The sequence below is a fragment of the Polypterus senegalus genome, chromosome 11 (assembly GCF_016835505.1).
Source record: "Polypterus senegalus isolate Bchr_013 chromosome 11, ASM1683550v1, whole genome shotgun sequence".
NCBI classification, from domain to species: Eukaryota; Metazoa; Chordata; class Cladistia; order Polypteriformes; family Polypteridae; genus Polypterus; species Polypterus senegalus.
Window position 1 is genome coordinate 26,778,806 of NC_053164.1, and position 19,165 is coordinate 26,797,970.

The window sequence follows — 19,165 nt, forward strand, 5'->3', positions numbered from 1 at the left end:
TGTTCTGAAGAAAGCTGACCACAAATGATCCCTTAATGAGATTTTTAAGTAACTAACAAGTCTGTGTGCCACCTGAAACTACACATCACCATTTATCAGGTTGTATGGTTGCCAATGTTCAAATGTACTTTGCATATTGTTATTATTTATGAATAGTATCAATAATGCATTATTTTATGTGTAATTTAGCTCCTGCTTGTCTTTTACTATACGTAATTGCCTGAGGTTATAGATGTAGAAGGGAAGGTTGGGAGAAGTTATATGGTACAATACCTTATAAACAGTGGTAAGTCTGTGAGATTTGAGGCATTCTGACAAAGGCAACATATTAATAATACAATAGGGGAAAGTAGAGCAATATATTACTATACCAAGAAAAAACGCCCATAATATGAGCTGGCAGTACATCTCCAGCAACAGGAGCAGCTATAAAAACAGCGAGCTTACAATGTTTCAAACAGAATTCCACCTAATGTGTCAAGGACTTTATAATGATAATGATAATGTATTAAGGATTGTAAGCCACCTAAAAAGCAATTTAAAGAGTAAAAGGATAGAGAGCTACAATGGTATCAGAAGCAGGATGCAGATAAAACCTACCATCCAATTTTAGCAAGTGCCAAATTCTGCTGAGACAGCAAAGGAACTCCTTGGCTCTTCTGGGGAGTTGCTGAAGTCTCGACGCTGAGATCCTGGATTTGGAGTGCCATTTGTAGCATCAGTACAAGGCAGAAGATAGCTGAGAGACTGCTACCTCCGCAGCTCCACCAATGCTACTCTCCCTACTAAGGCCAATTGGCCAGGGTGGACAGATACCAGCAGAGCTTCTGGTTCATGCAGCTTGGAAAATGTGTGACAAATCGAGTTGCCACTGACCCCAGGTGAGCTGTGTCAAGCAGGGCCAGTAGTAAATCTGTGCAAGGCAGATTGCAGAGGCATTACAGAGCAGCAATGGAGGAAATGTCTCAAAGCTGAGATCCAGAATAGGACCATGGTTTTCCATGTCAGTTCATGGGAGGAAAACAGCCCAGAGGCTGATATATCTGCAGTTCCAGACAAGGAGATAAGCATGATCACTTATGATTGACAGATTACTTCATAGTAGTGAAGTGTTTAACACCTAATGCTGCCCTGCATAACAGCACAGCGTTCAATATCCATGCTGTGTCTTCTGACAAAGCAGCACTTAGCACCTTTGCTACACCACTACAAAGTGCTCAAGACTTCTGTTGATCTACTTTCATCAATGGCTGCATGATCTCAGCAGAAATGAAGGCCACTCTGCCATTATGAACAGTTGTGTGCCTTTTCAAGAAGTTGAAAGTGGTGTACGAGAAAGGGCAATATAATGGCGTAGTATGAGCTGGCATCCCATCACCAGCAGCATAGGTGCCTATAAAAATGGCAAGTTTGAAAAATATTTCCATCTAAAGTGGTAAAGAAGAGCAGTCCTTATAGGGATAGTTGTGTAAAAATCAGAAAATCCATTCTGTAACTTGATTCCAATTCACTAACACAATTTCTTACTCGTGTTTCTAAATGGATGAGTAGTAATTTTCTTAAGCTAAATAAAGAGAAAACAGAAATTTTAGTGATTGGAAATAATGGATATAATGAGGTTATTAGAAATAAACTTGATGCATTAGGATTAAAAGTCAAGACGGAGGTAAAAAATTTAGGGGTAAGTGTTGACTGTGACCTGAATTTTATCGCATATTAATCAGGTAACTAGGACAACATTTTTTCACTTAAGAAAAATGGCAAAACTTAGACCTCTTATATCATTGAAAGATGCTGAGAAATTAATTCACGCTTTTGGTTTCAGTCGACTAGATTACTGTAACGCATTCCTTTCAGGACCACCCAAAAAAAGACATCAAACGATTGAAATGAGTGCAGAATGGAGCTGCTAGAAGCTTAACTAGGAAAAGAAAATCTGAGCACATCTCTCCAGTTTTGATTTCACTACACTGGTTACCTGTGTCATTTAGAATTGACTTTAAAATACTGCTTATGGTTTACAAAGCCTTAAATAATCTCGCTCCATCTTATATATCGGAATGTCTGACACCATATATCTCAAATCGTAACCTTAGATCTTCCAATGAGTGTCTGCTTAAAATTCCAAGAGCTAAACTTAAAAGAAGCGGTGAGGCGGTCTTCTGCTGTTATGCACCTAAAATCTGGAATAGCCTGCCAATAGGAATTTGCCAGGCTAATACAGTGGATCACTTTAAAAAACTGCTTAAAATACATTACTTTAACATGGCTTTCTCATAACTTCATTTTAGTTTAATCCTGATGCTCTGTATATTCAATTAATTATCATAACTATTCATGTTGGCTCCAAAATCCGTATTAACCCCTACTCTCTCTTCTGTTCTTTTTCCCGTTTTCTGTGGTGGCAACCTGCGCCACCACCTCCTAATCAAAGCACCGTGATGTTCCTACATTGATGGATTAAAAGCCGGATGTCTACATGACCATCATCATCAAGTCCTTCCATGAGAACCCTAAATACAATGAGGACTGATCATTTATGTTAGGTAGAATGCCCAGAGGGGGCTGGGCGGTCTCATGGTCTGGAACCCCCTGCAGATTTTTTTTTTCTCCAGCCGTCTGGAGTTTTTTTGTTTTTTCTGTCCTCCCTGGCCATCAGACCTTACTTATATTCTATGTTAATGAGTTTTGTCTTATTTTAATTCTTTCTTCATCATGTAAAGCACTTTGAGCTACGTTATCTGTATGAAAATGTGCTATATAAATAAATGTTGTTGTTGCAGGCGCTACAGTATCTTGCTCCTTGTCTTCCTTCCCAACTTTTCATATTCCACTATTACCTAAAATTTTAATTCTTTTAGATCTGTCCTCCCTGCATCTCTTACTAGCTGAATCTTATCTGTTTAGGCAGTTTTGCTTCTTCCTTCTTTACAGTAGTAATCCCCTGAGGCTATCACTAATTGTAAGCGGGTATGTAAATTTGACAAATTATTACAAATGGAGTTATCTTTATCTTGTATGAACAAAGCTTTAATGGAAAGTATTGAGGGCTGGTCTATTGCTTTTCAGATCTTCAGATCATGGATGTCTAATGCTCATTAATGCTACTGTTGGTTCAGGGCTTCCAGACTCTGGTTGGGTGAGTGGTTTGGGGTTAGCACTGAATTATAGTTTATGTTATAAATGTCCTGTGCAATTTTGTTTAATTTGCTATTTTTGAAATATTCATTAGATATTTGATCACAAAATGACAAAATTGGAAATCACATATTCATAGTGTGTGAATCCTTTATGGTTCTTTTTATTACTGTTAATAGTATTAGGGTGTTGTACCGTGTTAGCCATTATGAATGTAGTGAGAAGTCAAGCAAAATGACACCTTTTCTTGGCTAACTAAAAAGATTATAATATGCAAGCTTTCGAGGCAACTCAGTCCCCTTCTTAAAGCAAGATGCAATGTAATATAATTACATTAATTAATTACACATTAATGCAGTATTTAATATGTAAACATAAAATTACTGACCAGGGGTTGGCTGACGATACTGACAGTTACCAAAGCTAGGATTGAAATGCTCAAATGAAGGCTTCCCATGAGTCCCTCAGTATAACATCAACTACCCATATCAGGTGATTCGTACATAATAGGTATCACTTAGAAACCACCACAGATAGAAGTCCCATCCCTTTTCTGGTCTGAAATACAAGGACTGGAAGGACTCTTTACACTTCCCAGTAAATGTCTATATAATCTGATGCACTTTTTCCTCCAAAAGGTTCCCTATGTGATCCCACCATAATTTTGGGTCGTGCTGTTTCCAATGTTATTTGTTCCATTGTCTTTGGTCAACGATTTGATTATGAGGATAAACTGTTTGTCCATCTGATAACTCTCCTTATCAAAAATGTGCAGTTGGCCAGCACACCTTTTGCACAGGTAAAGATTTTGAGATTCTGATCACCATATATGATTCAAATCTGAGATGACAAACTAAATCACTTGTGTGTCATTGTATATCTGATATGTCTTTTTCTGTTTCATCCAGTTGTATGCTATGTTTCCAGCTCTCATTGATTTAATGCCTGGATTTTACAAGCAAATGCTAGAGAATGAAAAAGGAAATAGGGATTTTTTTACAAAAATTATTGCGAAGCACAATGAGACGTTGATCAGTGACAGCCCACGGGATTACATAGACTGCTTTCTCATCAAAATGAAGCAGGTAGGTGAACACCAATGAGAAGAGAAGGATAGTGCAGTGGTCCATAGGGGCTTTGATGTTTTAAAATTAATATTTTAATCAATTTTCCAATCAATTTGTCCCCTACCATTTTTATTATCCTTTCTTTTTAAAAACTATGAGAGTAAAATGTTTCAGAATTCCAGGAAAATAATTTAATATTACTATAAAAGTGTATGTTGACGGTGGCGAGTGGTATTGCAGTTGGGGACCGGGTTCGCTTCCGGGTCCTCCCAATGCATGTTCTCCCGTGTCTCGTGGGTTTCCTCCGGCGCTCGGTTTCCTCCCACAATCCAAAGACATGCAGGTTAGGTGGATTGGCGATTCTAAATTGGCCATAGTGTGTGCTTGGTGTGTGTGTGTGTTTGTGTGTGTCCTGCGGTGGGTTGGCACCCTGCCCAGGATTGGTTCCTGCCTTGTGCCCTGTGTTGGCTGGGATTGGCTCCAGCAGACCCCCGTGACCCTGTTCGGATTCAGCGGGTTAGAAAATGGATGGATGGATGGAAGTGTATGTTGAGAATTTTTACCTGACACAATCAGCTATTTTTATGTCTGTGTAATAAGTCAGGTACTTCCATACCATTCACAACAAGTGTGTTTGGATACAATGCCAATTATCCCTTACAAGGCTTCTAGAAGCCTGATTCCCAGATGCCTGTTATAATAATAATATAGGACATACTGACATGATGGATCCAGCTGTTGTTCGATTGTTAGATTCAAGAGGAACAGTCACAGAACACTGGATCAGCCATTTATCCTCACAAAGAATTCTGGAAGGTTAGTGGGAGTATATCCAAACACTCTACATGTGTTTTGTGGACATGAAAAAGGCATACATCTGTGTCTCTACAGGTGTCGTGTTAGGGTGCTTTCGGAGTATAGGGCACAGGCTAACTGCTACTGTGGGCTATTCAGCCCCTGTACAACTGGAGCAAAAACCTGGTTCGCAATGCTGACAGTAAGTCAAACTTGTTCTTAGTGGGTGTTGTACTCCACCAGGGCTGTCCTTTGTCACAGATTCTGTTCATAATTTGTTATGCTTTTCTACTGAATTTATGGATTTTTGAACGTCTACTCTGTTTTTGATCTTTGCTATTGGATTTTCTTTTGGGACTTTGTTAGCATAGATTTGCCTCTGTTTTTTACGGCAATTCCTTTGTTTATTGTTCTCCATAGACCTTCATTGTATTGAAGAACATTTTGTTAACATAAACCTTTTATTTTAAAAAGGTTCTTCAAGACTTTGCTTGTGTCTAGCCAAAGATTTTTGACAGTGACCACATGGTGGGTGCTACTGGAAGTGCGTTTGGTATTTAAGTGCTTTGGAAATCTGAGTATCACAACAACAATATGTCATGTTATCCCTGAGTCATGTGGCTAGAAATAAATGTAGTGATTACAGTATAAACAAGTGGAGACACACTGGTATGCTTTCAGGTTGGTTCTGTTTTCATGTTATTTCTGACAGCAGTGTAAAGTTGGATATAATTGACTGACCACTGCCTTCTTCTTATTAACAGCAAAATGTAATAAATTCTACTTATATTGTATAATCAAGTGTATTTTGTTTGACATTTTATAGTATATTTTTGTTTTGCATTACTAGATGCTTTTCCATATAAAATACACTTGTCATTCTTGGAGCCTCTTAATCATATACATGATCAATGGAGTTTATCTCATCTGTAACAGGAAGAAAGGAGGAAAAAACCCTGGTTGGAGTATCACCCCAATTACTGGTCACAGTCATTCACACACCTAAACTCACATGAGAATAGCAGTCAACCAGGTGCACATTAGGATGTGAGAGAAACACTGGGGCAGGGAAAGAAAACCCATTAAGATACAGGGAGAACATGCAAAGAGGTCAAACTCAAGATGATGTAGCAAAGATATGCCAATGCTAAAAATGTACCACCACTGTAATATATATGACCATTTCCTCTTTAAGGTGGCACTGTACAAGTGCATGTGAGAATGTGGATGACTGTACTCTGTAATGGTCTCTTACCTTGTCTATGGCTATGCTCAATGACGATAGGTTCTGGTTATCATTATTTAGAATTGAATATGGAGGTAAGGAAAATACATGGATGTATATGTAAAGTTTACTTTAGTCTTGACCATATTCGCAAGATGACATGCAACATAACCATTTGTAGGTGTTTTGGTTTGTATATTATAATATATTTTTATTTTTTTGTGCTTAAACAATGGCAGAGGAACATAAATTAATCTGTAGACACTATACTGTATGTGTCTCATGTGCTATAACTGAATCATAGTGTGCTCTTTCTTAACTACTTGAATATATCTGTCATCCTTTTCAAGGAATGTGGAGACCCTGCCACAGAATTTCACCTTGAAAATTTAATCAGCACGGTTTCAAATCTCTTTACTGCGGGTACAGAATCCACAGGCACCACACTGCGATATGGACTGCTGATACTCATGAAATACCGCAACATTCAGGGTAAGGCCTTTTAAATACTGTTACAGGACCAGGGCATACTTTAAGAAAATTTTGGGTTAGTTCTTTGTCCCTAAAGTGCAGCTAATAAACAATGGTGTTAAAAATAAATATGTGGTGTGGCGGAGGGCCGGGACACCTACACGCTGGGAGGACTGGGGGAGCCAGTCTATCCAAAATGTTACCTCCCCTGGAGCACTGGATGGCAGCCCCCCTGGGTTGCAGCCGTGCCTAGTACTCCCGCAGGGCTTCATGGGAGTTGGACTTTGCTGCAGCCCTGTTGGGATCCATGTTGTATCTGCTGCTGAGCCCTACAGAGCAGCTCTTCCACCAAACCTTGAAGTGCTGCCAGAAATAGGTCGTCAAGCACCTGGAGCACTTCTGGGTGTGTTATAAAAGGAGCCACTACTCTGAGGGCCAGAGTAAGGAGGAGGGAGACAAAGCTTGCCAAAGAGGAGTGGAGGAGACAGAAGACAAAAGAAAAGAGAAGAAGAGAATTGTGTGCTGTGTGGTTTGGGACTGTGTTGAGCGTGTGGGAACGGGGAAGGTGTTACCCACAAGGTAAAAGAAAATAAATACTCTTGTGTGCTTTGAACTTGTGTCCTACACCTGTCTGTGTCAGGGCTGGCCTTTACAGTGGATAAATCCAGTAAATGAATGGCAATATTATGTAAAGCATGGGAGATATGAAAATCAAAGCACACCTTGTGAGAAGGATTTAGTAGACGTAGTGGACTCGACACTATCAACTGCAAGACAGTGTTCAGAAGCCATTAAAAAGGCTAACAGAATGTTAAGTTATATATCACCCTGATGTGTGGAGTACAAGTCCAAGGAGGCTTTCCTCAAGTTTTATAACACACTGGTGAGGTCTCATATGGAGTACTGTGTGCAGTTTTGGTCACCAGGCTAAAAAAAGGACATAGTAGCTCTGGAAAAAGTCCAGAAAAGAGTAACTAGTCTGATTCCACGACTGCTGGGGATGAGTTATGGGGAAAGATTTAAAGAGCTGAGCCTTTTCAATTTAATCAGACAAAGATTAGGAGGAAACATGATTGGAGTGTTTAAAAATATGAAGGGAATGAGTACAGTGAGTCGAGATTGTTATTTTAAAATAAGTCAATCAAAAACACTGAGACATAGTTGGAAACTTGATAAGGTAAAATGTCACACAAACATTATGAAGTTTTTCTTTACACAGAGAACCATAGACAAATGGAATATGCTACCAAGTAGTGTGGTAGACAGTAAGGCATAAGAGACTTTCAAAAGTAGACTTAATGTTATTTTGGAAGAATTTTCTTTTGCTGAATGGCCTGCTCTCATCTAGATTCCTATTGTGTAATATATATCCTTCATTATACTGAAGCTTCATTGTATTAAGTTACACTAAAACATGGTTTCTCTACATAAAAACATATGTGATGGTATGATACATGTTTTACATATGTATAAAATGAAAATTAAGAGGAGTAATGTTTAAGTGTGGCAAGGGGAGAATAGGAGGTGACATAATCAAAGTGTTAAAGTTATGACAGAAATCAATACAGCGGATCCCAGCTGGTACTTTAAAGTACATTCTTCCTCAAGAGCACAGGGACACATTTGCACAAATGCCAATACTTTGATGGCATGGTAGTGCAGTAGTTAATGTTTAAATCCTGAATTGAAGTCCCAGGTCAGTCAGTAGTCACTGTGGAGTTTACACTATGTTTTTGGGTTTTATTCACAAATTTTGTTTCCCTCCCCTAAGTGGACATTTTTGTTATTAATTCCAAAAAGTCTCTAAATAGATAGATAGATAGATAGAACTTTATTTGTCACCAGGGGCTTTTAACAGCCAGCTCTTTAAATAAATAAATACATTAATAGATAAATATATGTTGTGGCAAGTGGCTGGGGCTACTGCCCAACCGGGATGCCCAGGAGGACAGGAGGAGGGCTTAAGCCTTCCCCAGACCACGTGGGGGTGACTGCCCTGGTAGCTTTGGGGGCCACGGGTACCCTATAGGGGCCTGTGGTCACCGCCAGGGGGTGCCCCAATGCCTAGGGAGCCCTGGACCTCAGCACTTCCGTCACACCCGGAAGTGCTGGGGGGAAGAGAATTGGGGACACCTGCAGTGCTTCCAGTTTCACAGCCGGCACTTCTGCCACACTGGGGAGTGCCAGCGGAAGATTGCCAGGAGGCACCTGGAGCACATCCGGGTGACTATAAAAGGGACCGCCTCCCTCCGTTCATTGGCTGGTGTCGGGTGGAAGTGGACAGAGCTCGGGAGGAGAGTCAAGAGGCGGCCTGAAGAAAGGACAAGGCATTTGGAAGAGGCTTGGACTTTGGGGTGATTGGTGCTGAGGCACTGGGTTGTGTGGTTCATCACTGTAAATAGTGTAAATAAACGTGTGTTGGGTGACTAAAAACGATGTCCGTCTGTCTGTGTCCGGGCCAGGTTCCACAATATGCAGAATATATATATATATATATATATATATATATATATATAGACACTGTGGTCTGAACAAACACCAGAATGACTAAAAAGGAAGAAGAATTTTAAAAGAAATAGAACTTCTGACTTGGCCGTCATAGTTATAGTGAGGCATTATGTGGGCATATAAAGGTGCCCCAGTCACATTTTTGATACACGTCTGATGAATAAGTCATTGGCTGAAAGTTGTCAGGGTTAGTGTGTCAGAGAGATGATGTGCAGCATTGTTTTAATCCCCTCCATTGCTACTGTCTCCAAGAAGTCCAGAGTGTGTCCCATAACTGAGTCTCCTCTTTAAATTAGCTTGTTGATTTGGTGGGCCTCTCTTGAAGTGTTGGCATAACACAGTGTAAAAAATCACACTGGCCATCACAGATTTGCAGAAGATATTAAGGGTGTCATTTTCCATATTAAAGGAACACAGTCTCCTAAGGAAGAAGAGTCTGATCTGCCATTTTTTATACCATTTCTCTGTGTTCTAAGACCAGTCCAACATGTTATTGTTGTGTACCACCACATACTTGTAGTGATATAATGGAGTGATGATGTGTTCACAAATGATGATGCTAACAAACTGGTGTTAACCTTCTCATTAGCAAAGCATGCTTCATCACAATTTTTATATTACTGTATGCTTTTTTTTTTACTATGTTCCAGTCTAAGAAAAGTTTCTTAGAATGTAGTGTATGTTAAAAAAATACACTAAGGGTTCAAATTTATAATCACTACCTTTTTTGAAACTTTGTATCAGTAATGCTATTTGTACTATAAAACCTATCTTTTCCTTCCACTTCCTCTTCTGAATTATTCTCATCTTGAACTTATGCATTCCCAATCCCCATAAATTTACTGTATATAAATAAAGAGCATTGTTAAATCATATTTAATTAGCTGTGAACCCTAACATATGATTGCCATTGGGGTCGAGATTCCTGACACACACTAGTGTGCCTGCTTCTCCCTGCTATCCATGTTCAAAACCACTTGTCATGCTCTCACTTCTGCAAATACACAAAAATTAAAGTCATTGTTACCTGCATACCTGTTTTAAGAAGCACTGTCTGGACAGATGAATGATTATGACAAGTAGACTTAACATTCACTGTAATTAATAATATTGTTGTGGTCCTCAAAATGCAGATTGGTTTTGTGCTGCATAATCACCTATGCAGAGATCATCTACCATTAATCTATACTAATAAAAGGCAAAGCCCTCACTCACTCACTCACTCACTCACTCACTCACTGACTCATCACTAATTCTCCAACTTCCCGTGTGGGTGGAAGGCTGAAATTTGGCAGGTTCATTCCTTACAGCTTCCTTACAAAAGTTGGGCAGGTTTTATATCGAAATTCTACGCGTAATGGTCATAACTGGAAGCAGTTTTTCTCCATTTACTGTAATGGAGATGAGCTTCAACGCCGTGGGGGCGGAGTTTCGTGTGACATCATCACGCCTCCCACGTAATCACGCAGTACATAGAAAACCAGGAAAACCTCAAAAAAGCGCTGAAGAAAACATGCATTATATAATTGAGAAGGCAGCGAAACAATAAGAAGCGAGCGAGTGATATATACAACCATATTCATGAGTTCTGCTACTTTGGAAACAAAGCACGATGTAAACCTACACTTTAAATTAAGTTCATAGACAGGCTGCGCTGGCGTTTGTAATTTAGTGCCTGCCCATATAAGGCCGTCCGTCAGCGGCAATCCAATAGCAAACTGCCACGGGTAAATATTCACGGGTGAAGGACTGTGCTTATGGAGAGGAAGATGAGATGGTCAGGGTGGTGTTTGACACAAACTCAGCGAAACTGCGAGAGAAAGTTTTAAGTGCCAGGACTAAGGTAACATTAAATACAGCCATGGACATAGCACGAGATGGCACCAGCACAGCTGGGAACCTTCGATGCATGTACACGAGTGGCTCACGTGAACTGGCGCAGTGCACAGATAAAAGCAACAGTTCCAAAAGCTGAACAAAACCGAATTACACAATTGAAAAGGCAGCAAAAAATATGAAGCGTCTGATACATACAAGCATATTCATAAATCCAACTACTGCGGAAACAAAGCACACGTTGGAAAAAGTCAATGTCCCGCTAAAGGAAGACAGTGTAAAAAACCGTGCATGCAGTGTGTCAGGTCTCAGATAAAGAAGAAGACGAGCTGTTTATTGATGCAGTAAGAAACGAATCGATGAATGAAACCTGTCATCTTTACAGCGATTGACAAACACGGAATGTAACTTGAACACAACACATCCTACAAATACGAACCTGATTGAAAGAAATAATGATAATCAAATCCTTGATGACAGCAACACTCAGTAACACTCACAAAACAAATACTGTATATTGACAGTCATGTTACGTTATTTTTAAAATGTTCCCTTTTCTTTTCTAGCTTTTTAACACACTACTTCTCGCTGCGATACGCGGGTATATATATATGTATATATATATACCCGATCTACATACTCGAATAATGGATACTTTATTAGCCATCAATGATTGTTTTGGTAAAGCCATACTCAGTGTATTCATTAGATGAGCGGTAAAAAGTAAGGAGGGAGGATGACTTATTGAGGCATGCAGGCTGTAGTGCGTCAACTCTATCTGAATTGCGATCACATTTGAAAAAATATATCTTTTCAAGTTCTATTTAGTCCATATGTGTCAAACTCAAGGGCAGCGGGCCACATCCGGCCCGGCGTGTAATTATATCCGGCCCGCGAGATCATTTTATATACTGTATTATTGTTATTAATGGCCGGGTATATGAAGCGCTGGTAACACAATAAACTACAGATCCCATAATGCAGCGCTTCAGCTGCCTTGCCGAACACTTACCGCGTTAATCAAGTCTAGCTTATGATGCTGCAAGTTATTGCGAAGCTAGCTCACACGATGCTGAAGAGAAAAGTTGATTCTGAAAATAGAGCCTTTAAAAACCGATGGGAGGCTGAGTATATGTTTACTGAACCCGTGTGTCTCATTTGTGGAGCTAATGTGGCTGTAATTACAGAATTTAATCTAAGACGGCACTATGAGACAAAACATCAGGGTAACCTGAATGCAATTCAGAAGATACAGAAAGCAGCATAATTAAATAAGAATCTGACACTTCAGCGGACGTTTTACCCGTGCACAATCACAAAGTGATTTCAAGTGAAGCTGCTTTTATGGGAGACACAAATGCACCAGTGCAATTGCCCCACTTTCCCTGTTGCCAAGTAATGTTAAACCAAGTCGTCACTACGGTGTTCCCAAATACGCACTTTGCTGATAAACTGAGCGCACTGAGTTTGCACGGCGCTTTGGTGACTTTGAAGAACAAAAAAAGTCCGTCTACATGCGGCTCGAACCTTGTGCATGTTTGGTAGCACATATCTGTGTGAGAAGCTCTTCTCAGTGATAAAGACTAACAAAACAGCACACAGGAGTCGCCTCACTGATGAGCACCTGCAATCCATCCTGAGAATCTCCACAACACAGAACCTCACACCAAACAGAAACGAACCTGTGGCCAAAAAAAGATGCCAGGCGTCCAGCTCTAAAATGACATATGAGCAAAGACAACTGAATGATTTGATTTGTTATTGCTGAAAGGAACACATTTTATTTATATTTCTAGGTTTTGTTATGCAGCATGTTCATATTTGAATTTGTATAATTTTGACAGGATATATTTTTATGGAGAGCAAAATCTTTTGGGATATTTAAAATCTAAGTTTATTTTTATATAAAATTACATAAGAGTAAAGAAATTTGAATGTTTGTTCTTTTAACGTTTACTTTATTTCTAACTTGTATAATTTAGACAGGATATATTTTTATGGAGAGCAAAATATTATAAGTTGTTTAAGGTTTGAGTTGATTTATTCAAATAATATTCCTGTCTGTTTTACCATTCCTACCAAAGATATTTCTGTCGACTAAATAAAAATTCCTTCTATTTAAAATTTAAATAGAACTTGAACAAATACGATAGTTCATAATATCCACGCAAACTTATCCGTTTTAACAAGCAGCGTATTGCACTGATACGAAATAGCTGTGTGTGTATATATGTAGATATGTATGTATATGTATATATATGTTTATATATGTGTGTGTGTATGTATATATATATATATATATATATATATATATATATATATATATATGTTTATGTGTGTGTGTGTGTGTAAATATATGTTTATATGTGTGTATATATATATATATATATATATATATGTACTGTCAATTTTTGAAATTGAAAAGGAAAAATAAACATGTATAAACAGAATTAACAAGAACGTCTTTTCAAACTGGAGAGCTCTTAAACTGTCCCCTATGCACACACCATTTGTCCTTTTTCTAATCTACACATTTCAGTTCAGAGTAATGAGGTTTTCAATTACACTGGCAGCAGTATGAGTTATTAGTGAATATGGTGTCAGGGAAATTTGAATAGAATGGATTAAATAAAGAAAACTTCAAGGCAACAGTAAAAGCTAATCTAAAACTTATGCAGGCAGGCAGACAGAAGACAGGTTTTGCCACATTACACCCATTTATTTAGTTTTTTAGTGTCCAAAATACCTTTCACCACACCTGTACCACTCAGTCTCTTCTTGCCGCCAGTCCTTCTCCCTCCACTCCTCCTCAGGCTTTTTCTTCTCCTCCCAAATCTGGCTCTCTTATGGAGTGAGGTGACTCCTTTTTATAGGGCACCTGGAATGACTCCAGGTGCCTAACGAGCTTCTTCTGGCCACACCTCCGGGTGTGGTAGAAGCGTGACCAAATAAGGTCCTGGAAAGGTCCATGCGCCCCCTGGTGGTGGCCACAGCTTCCAACAGAGTTGAGCCCCCATGCATTGGAAACCAAGGGGGCTGCCATCTATCGGCTCGGGGAAGAACCTGTCCTGACAATCCTTTTTCCCCTGGTCCTTCCACACTTTGGACGTCCTGGCTGGGTAAGGATTCCGGCGATCTGCCACAATATATAAACTCCTCACCATTTTGGTGCTTTTGACAATTTATATATAATAAGAAGTCAATTTTAATCTATTTCCCTCTACTCAGAAAAGGTCCAGAAAGAGATTGACACTGTGATTGGACAAGACCGTCTCCCCACTATGGATGACCGAAGGAAAATGCCTTACACTGATGCTGTACTCCATGAAATCCAGAGATTTGTTGACATTGTCCCTTTAAATGTTGGACATGAAACAACAAAGGACACGATCTTCAGGGGATACACCATCCCTGCAGTAAGACTCTACAAATTAATTCTCCACAAATTAAACCAAGCCAATACTGATTTTATTTTCACGTGGATGATCTCCATGTAATTTAAGCTAAAAAAACATTAAAGACTGAAAGCCCAACTTTTTGAATCATGTTTTAAACCTTCTTAATTCCTTTTAAAGGGCCTTTTTTAATAGCTGTTGCTTTGGCATGGACTCTGCTGTGTTTAGTGCTATTTCTCACAGAGCAGTGACCTGAAGACTTGTGACTTTTAAAGACTTTATCCATGTGTCTAGATATTTCCTCATGATTTACCTATGCTTTCCCTTTCCTATAATTTGTAGTAAATCACACTAATATTGACCGTCTCAAGGTGTTTTGCTTTTCACTATTTTTTGCGAAGCACCTTGTGAGTGTACATTTTGAAAAAGGTGCTTTATAGTGACAGTGAAAGGTGTAATGCATGAAAGAACATAAAACAACATTCAATATCACTAACCAACTCCCTGAGCCCAAGGGTATATATCAGTAATCTCTTCAGGTGACTGTATTTTTAATTCATGTTTAATATTTGTGAAAAAACATTTTTTAGTAATGTAATGTTAAACATTCTGTGTCCTTTCCCATGGTGATCCAGGGTACAATGGTGATGCCTGTGCTTCACTCAGTGCTGTATGACAAAACCAAGTGGGAAACTCCTGACTCCTTCAATCCTGGTCACTTCTTAGATGAAAATGGTTGCTTCAAGCTGAATCCAGCTTTCATGCCTTTTTCCACAGGTACGATAATTTCTCATTCAAGTTCAATCTTTTTGTTTTTTCTTTACTTGAATATTTTAGTTTCAAACCTTTGACTGCTACAGTTAGTACTTCTATCTGCCTTGCAATATTTATTATTCCATGCATTTATTCATTTTGTAAACCCATCTTATCCAGTTAGAGGGACACAGGTATTCAGAGGTTGTCTTGGCAGCATTGGGTATAAGAAATCAGCCTCCCTGAGCTGATTTCAGTCTAAACAAGGCACATTCACATACACGCCACACTGTGTAAATTACAGACACAGGTAACGTAACATGCACATCACTGGGATGTGAAAGGAAAACCAGAAAAAACAAACACAAAGACATGAGATGAGCTTCATAATTTACAAAGGTAGAATTCTTGTAAAGCTGTAATGTAGCAGCACTTACTACTGCACTGTTCTCCACAAATAATGCAAACATCTTTTGACAGAGGGCCTACTGTATTTCAGGAGGGAGCTGTAGTCAAGGTGTAAGAAGGTGTTCACTGGTATCAGAATTTATTGTATTTAATTCTACTGAGCCAGTAGCAAAAGAAGGTTTGAAAAAGGTTATTTAATGTTTCTCAATATCCTTATGTTTTGTCCATCTTGAAAATAACAAGCTTCAATTTTCTCAATACCACACTCTGTCAGCATAGCTTCAAAGCACTCTTGGCTGTTCCCTTTTTTGGGTGCCTTACTAAATTATAGCACATAGAGACCCCTTTTCTGTGAAAATAGGCAGAGCTTCAATAGCTAATTTAAAAATCATATATATCACTTGTGCACATAGACACGTCACAGTATGTACATCAAATTAAATGTTTATTCATAATGTTTATAAAAATTCTGTTTCTTGTTTCTTTGCTTTACCATTTCTTGAATTTCCCTGTAAATAATAACATTAATTTTATTTTAATTTTTTTTTCATTTTTATTACTATTTAATTTAATATTGTTTCTTTGTATCAGTATACTGCTGCTGGATGCTCTAATGCTGTTAGTACATGGCAGGTTTGTGTGAATCATGACATACTTGCTGCTTAATTAACATTTCATCACTTTAAATTGCAGGAAAGAGAATCTGTTTAGGTGAGGGTCTGGCCAAGATGAAGATCTTCTTGTTCTTCTGTTCTCTCCTGCAGAATTTCTCTTTCTGCACCAAAGAGGACCCTGCTGATATTAGCTTGTTGCCAATTTCCTCCACATTCATTAAGAGTCCCCATCCATACAAGCTAATGGCCACCCCAAGATAACTGTGCAGTCAGCAGCTGAAATTCCAAAGACTTCAAATCCATCCATCCATCCATCCATTTTCCACCACTTATCCAAAGCTAGGTCACGGGGCACCAGTCTTAGCAATGAAGCCCATACATCAGTTTCCCGAGCCGCACTTGCTAACTCATACTATGGGATTCCAAGGCGTTCCCAAGCCATCAGGAAGATATAATCATCCCAGTGAGCCCTGAGTCTTCCCCAGGGTCTCTTTCCAGCTAGTTGTGCTCATAAAACCTCTATGGGGAGGCGTCTGGTAGTCATCCCTCTCCTGGATGTCTGCATTTCTTACCCTAACTCCAAGGGAGAGCCCAGCCAGCTTATGGAGAAAGCATATTTCAGCAGCATCCACCTGCAATCTCATTCTTTTGGTCATTATCCAAAGCTCATGACCATATGTGATGGTAAGGACGTAGAACGACTGGTAAATCTATAGCTTTGCCTTCTGACTTCACCAGTACAGATTGGTATTGTGATTGCATAACTGCAATCACTGCCCAATCAGTCTGTCAATTTCACCATTCCTTTTTCCTTATCCATGAACAATACTCTGAGGCACATAAACTCTTTCCCTTGAGGAGGTAACTCACCTCACACTTGGAGAGTATAGTCCACCTTTTTCTTACTGAGGACCATTGCCCCAGATTTGGAGATGCCCTTATCCCTGCTGCTTTACACTCAGTCAAAAGCCGTGGCAATGCGTGCAGCAGCTCACAGCTCGATGACAATAACAAGGCCACGTCATCTGAAAAAAGCAGTGTTACGATTATAAGGCAAGCGAACTAGACCCCCACACATCCTCTGCTGCACCTTGATATCCTGTCCATGAAAATAAACAGAATTGGAGACAAAGCACAGCCCTAATGGAATCCCACACCCCTGGAAATGGTGCTGATGGTTTAACTGATTATATGGACACAACTCTCACTGTGATTATACAGAGAATAAATAGCCCTTATTAGGAGCCCCAGAACCCCATACTTTCTCAGCACAACCCCACAGAATCCCTCAAGCAGCACATTCATATGTCTTGTCTAAGTCCACAAAACACATGTAGAGTGTTGGTTGCACTCCCGTGCACCCTCCAAAATCCTCATGATTGTAAAGAGTTGATCCACCATTACACGGCCTAGACAGAATCCACATTGTTCCTCCTGGATCTGAGGTTCCACGACTGGGCGGAGTCTCCTTTTTAGTACCAGGCATAAGCTTTTCCAGGGAGGGTGAAGAGTATGATCTTCCGATAATTGGAGTGCACCTTCTTGTCCCCCTTTTTAAAAATGGGGACCACCACTCTGGTTTGTGACTCCAAAAGCACAGCCTACGATGACCATACAAAACTGAAAAGGTGTGTCAGCCATAACAGCCCAACAATGTCCAGAGGCTTCAGCATTTCTGGACAGATGTCATCCATTTCCGTGGCTTTACCACTGTCTAGTTGCTTAACTACCCCAGTGACCTACCTGAAATCATTTGTATTTTAATTGTAAAGGACTGGGTGACTAAGGAGAATGAACACATTAAAAATTATTTCAAGCTTTGTCATCTAGTTCCAGCCTCTCTAAGCCATATCTTTTGGGAATGCACTAAATAAACATTACTTTGACAAAATCTTAACACACTTCTTAGACAGCACTGGTGTCACAATTGCTCCTTAAACTGCAATAGTTGGTGTACTCCTGGATTGCATTAAATTGTATAGGGAGAAACCGATTGCAATATCTTATACCACACGACCAGCACACAGACATATTTTCTTCAACTGGAAGAATCCCAACCTACCTTCTATAAGTCAGTGGGTAAGCAATGTTCTATATCATCTCAAATTAGTAACAACCATATTCTTTTTAAGGGGAAATTACCAAATTCTTTTTAAAACATGGGAATAATGCATTAGTACAATTTTAGAATAGGCATTCCAGGCCCATGATTGACTCTTTTATACTACTAATTGTTCTACGATATATATATATATATATATATATATATATATATATATATATATATATATATATATATATATATATATATATATATATATATATATATATATATATATATATAAACTTTTGGATGGGGTATTTATGGTTGTGTTTTCTGTTTCTTTCTGATTCTCTTTGGTAAGATTGAATTTTTTTTTTTTTCCCTTTGGATTTATATTTTTCTTTTGTTTTGTTCTGGACTGATTTTGAAGCAAATCTTTCTAACTGTTATGTACCATTATTTGATTAAGTATTTTTCCATTGTAACATTTTATTTCTTGAAAAAATAAAAATATAAAAAAAAAGACGTTTTCAGTTGTATTATAGATTTGGTTTATTTTAATAAAAAGTGTGCCTCAAAAATGACTACTATAATTTAAATGAAGTGTGTTATTTATTCTTCATTATTGCCTTACTAAATTTTTGTAAGTTTTATTTTTTAGTTAAAAGGATATTGAATAAGTATGTATCATTAATGATTAATGATTTTTTACTAGATAAAATTATATAGCATGAGCTTTTATTATAAACAAAAATGAAAGCATTACATAAGTGTAGCTGGAGCCTGGGACGTCATGTCACAGTGTCATCGGTTCTTCTAATAAGGTGCTAGTATAATATATTCATTGGGAGCTGGGAATTGTGCTGATGGGGTGTTTGAAAATCAAGTAGCACTTGTACAGGCAAGATTAG

At 38.8% G+C, this 19,165-nt stretch overlaps 1 protein-coding gene across 1 annotated transcript in view; it reads left to right on the forward strand.

The window, feature by feature from the left end:
- Positions 1 to 18,459, forward strand: part of LOC120538764 (cytochrome P450 2B4-like) — a 40,311-nt gene extending 21,852 nt beyond the window's left edge. The window contains exons 4-9 of the mRNA XM_039768221.1: positions 3,777 to 3,937; positions 4,047 to 4,223; positions 6,576 to 6,717; positions 14,269 to 14,456; positions 15,071 to 15,212; positions 16,290 to 18,459. Of these exons, the coding sequence (XP_039624155.1) occupies positions 3,777 to 3,937; positions 4,047 to 4,223; positions 6,576 to 6,717; positions 14,269 to 14,456; positions 15,071 to 15,212; positions 16,290 to 16,471 (992 nt within the window). The 3' untranslated portion in view covers positions 16,472 to 18,459. The remainder of the gene's footprint in view (positions 1 to 3,776; positions 3,938 to 4,046; positions 4,224 to 6,575; positions 6,718 to 14,268; positions 14,457 to 15,070; positions 15,213 to 16,289) is intronic.
- Positions 18,460 to 19,165: the final 706 nt, after the last annotated feature.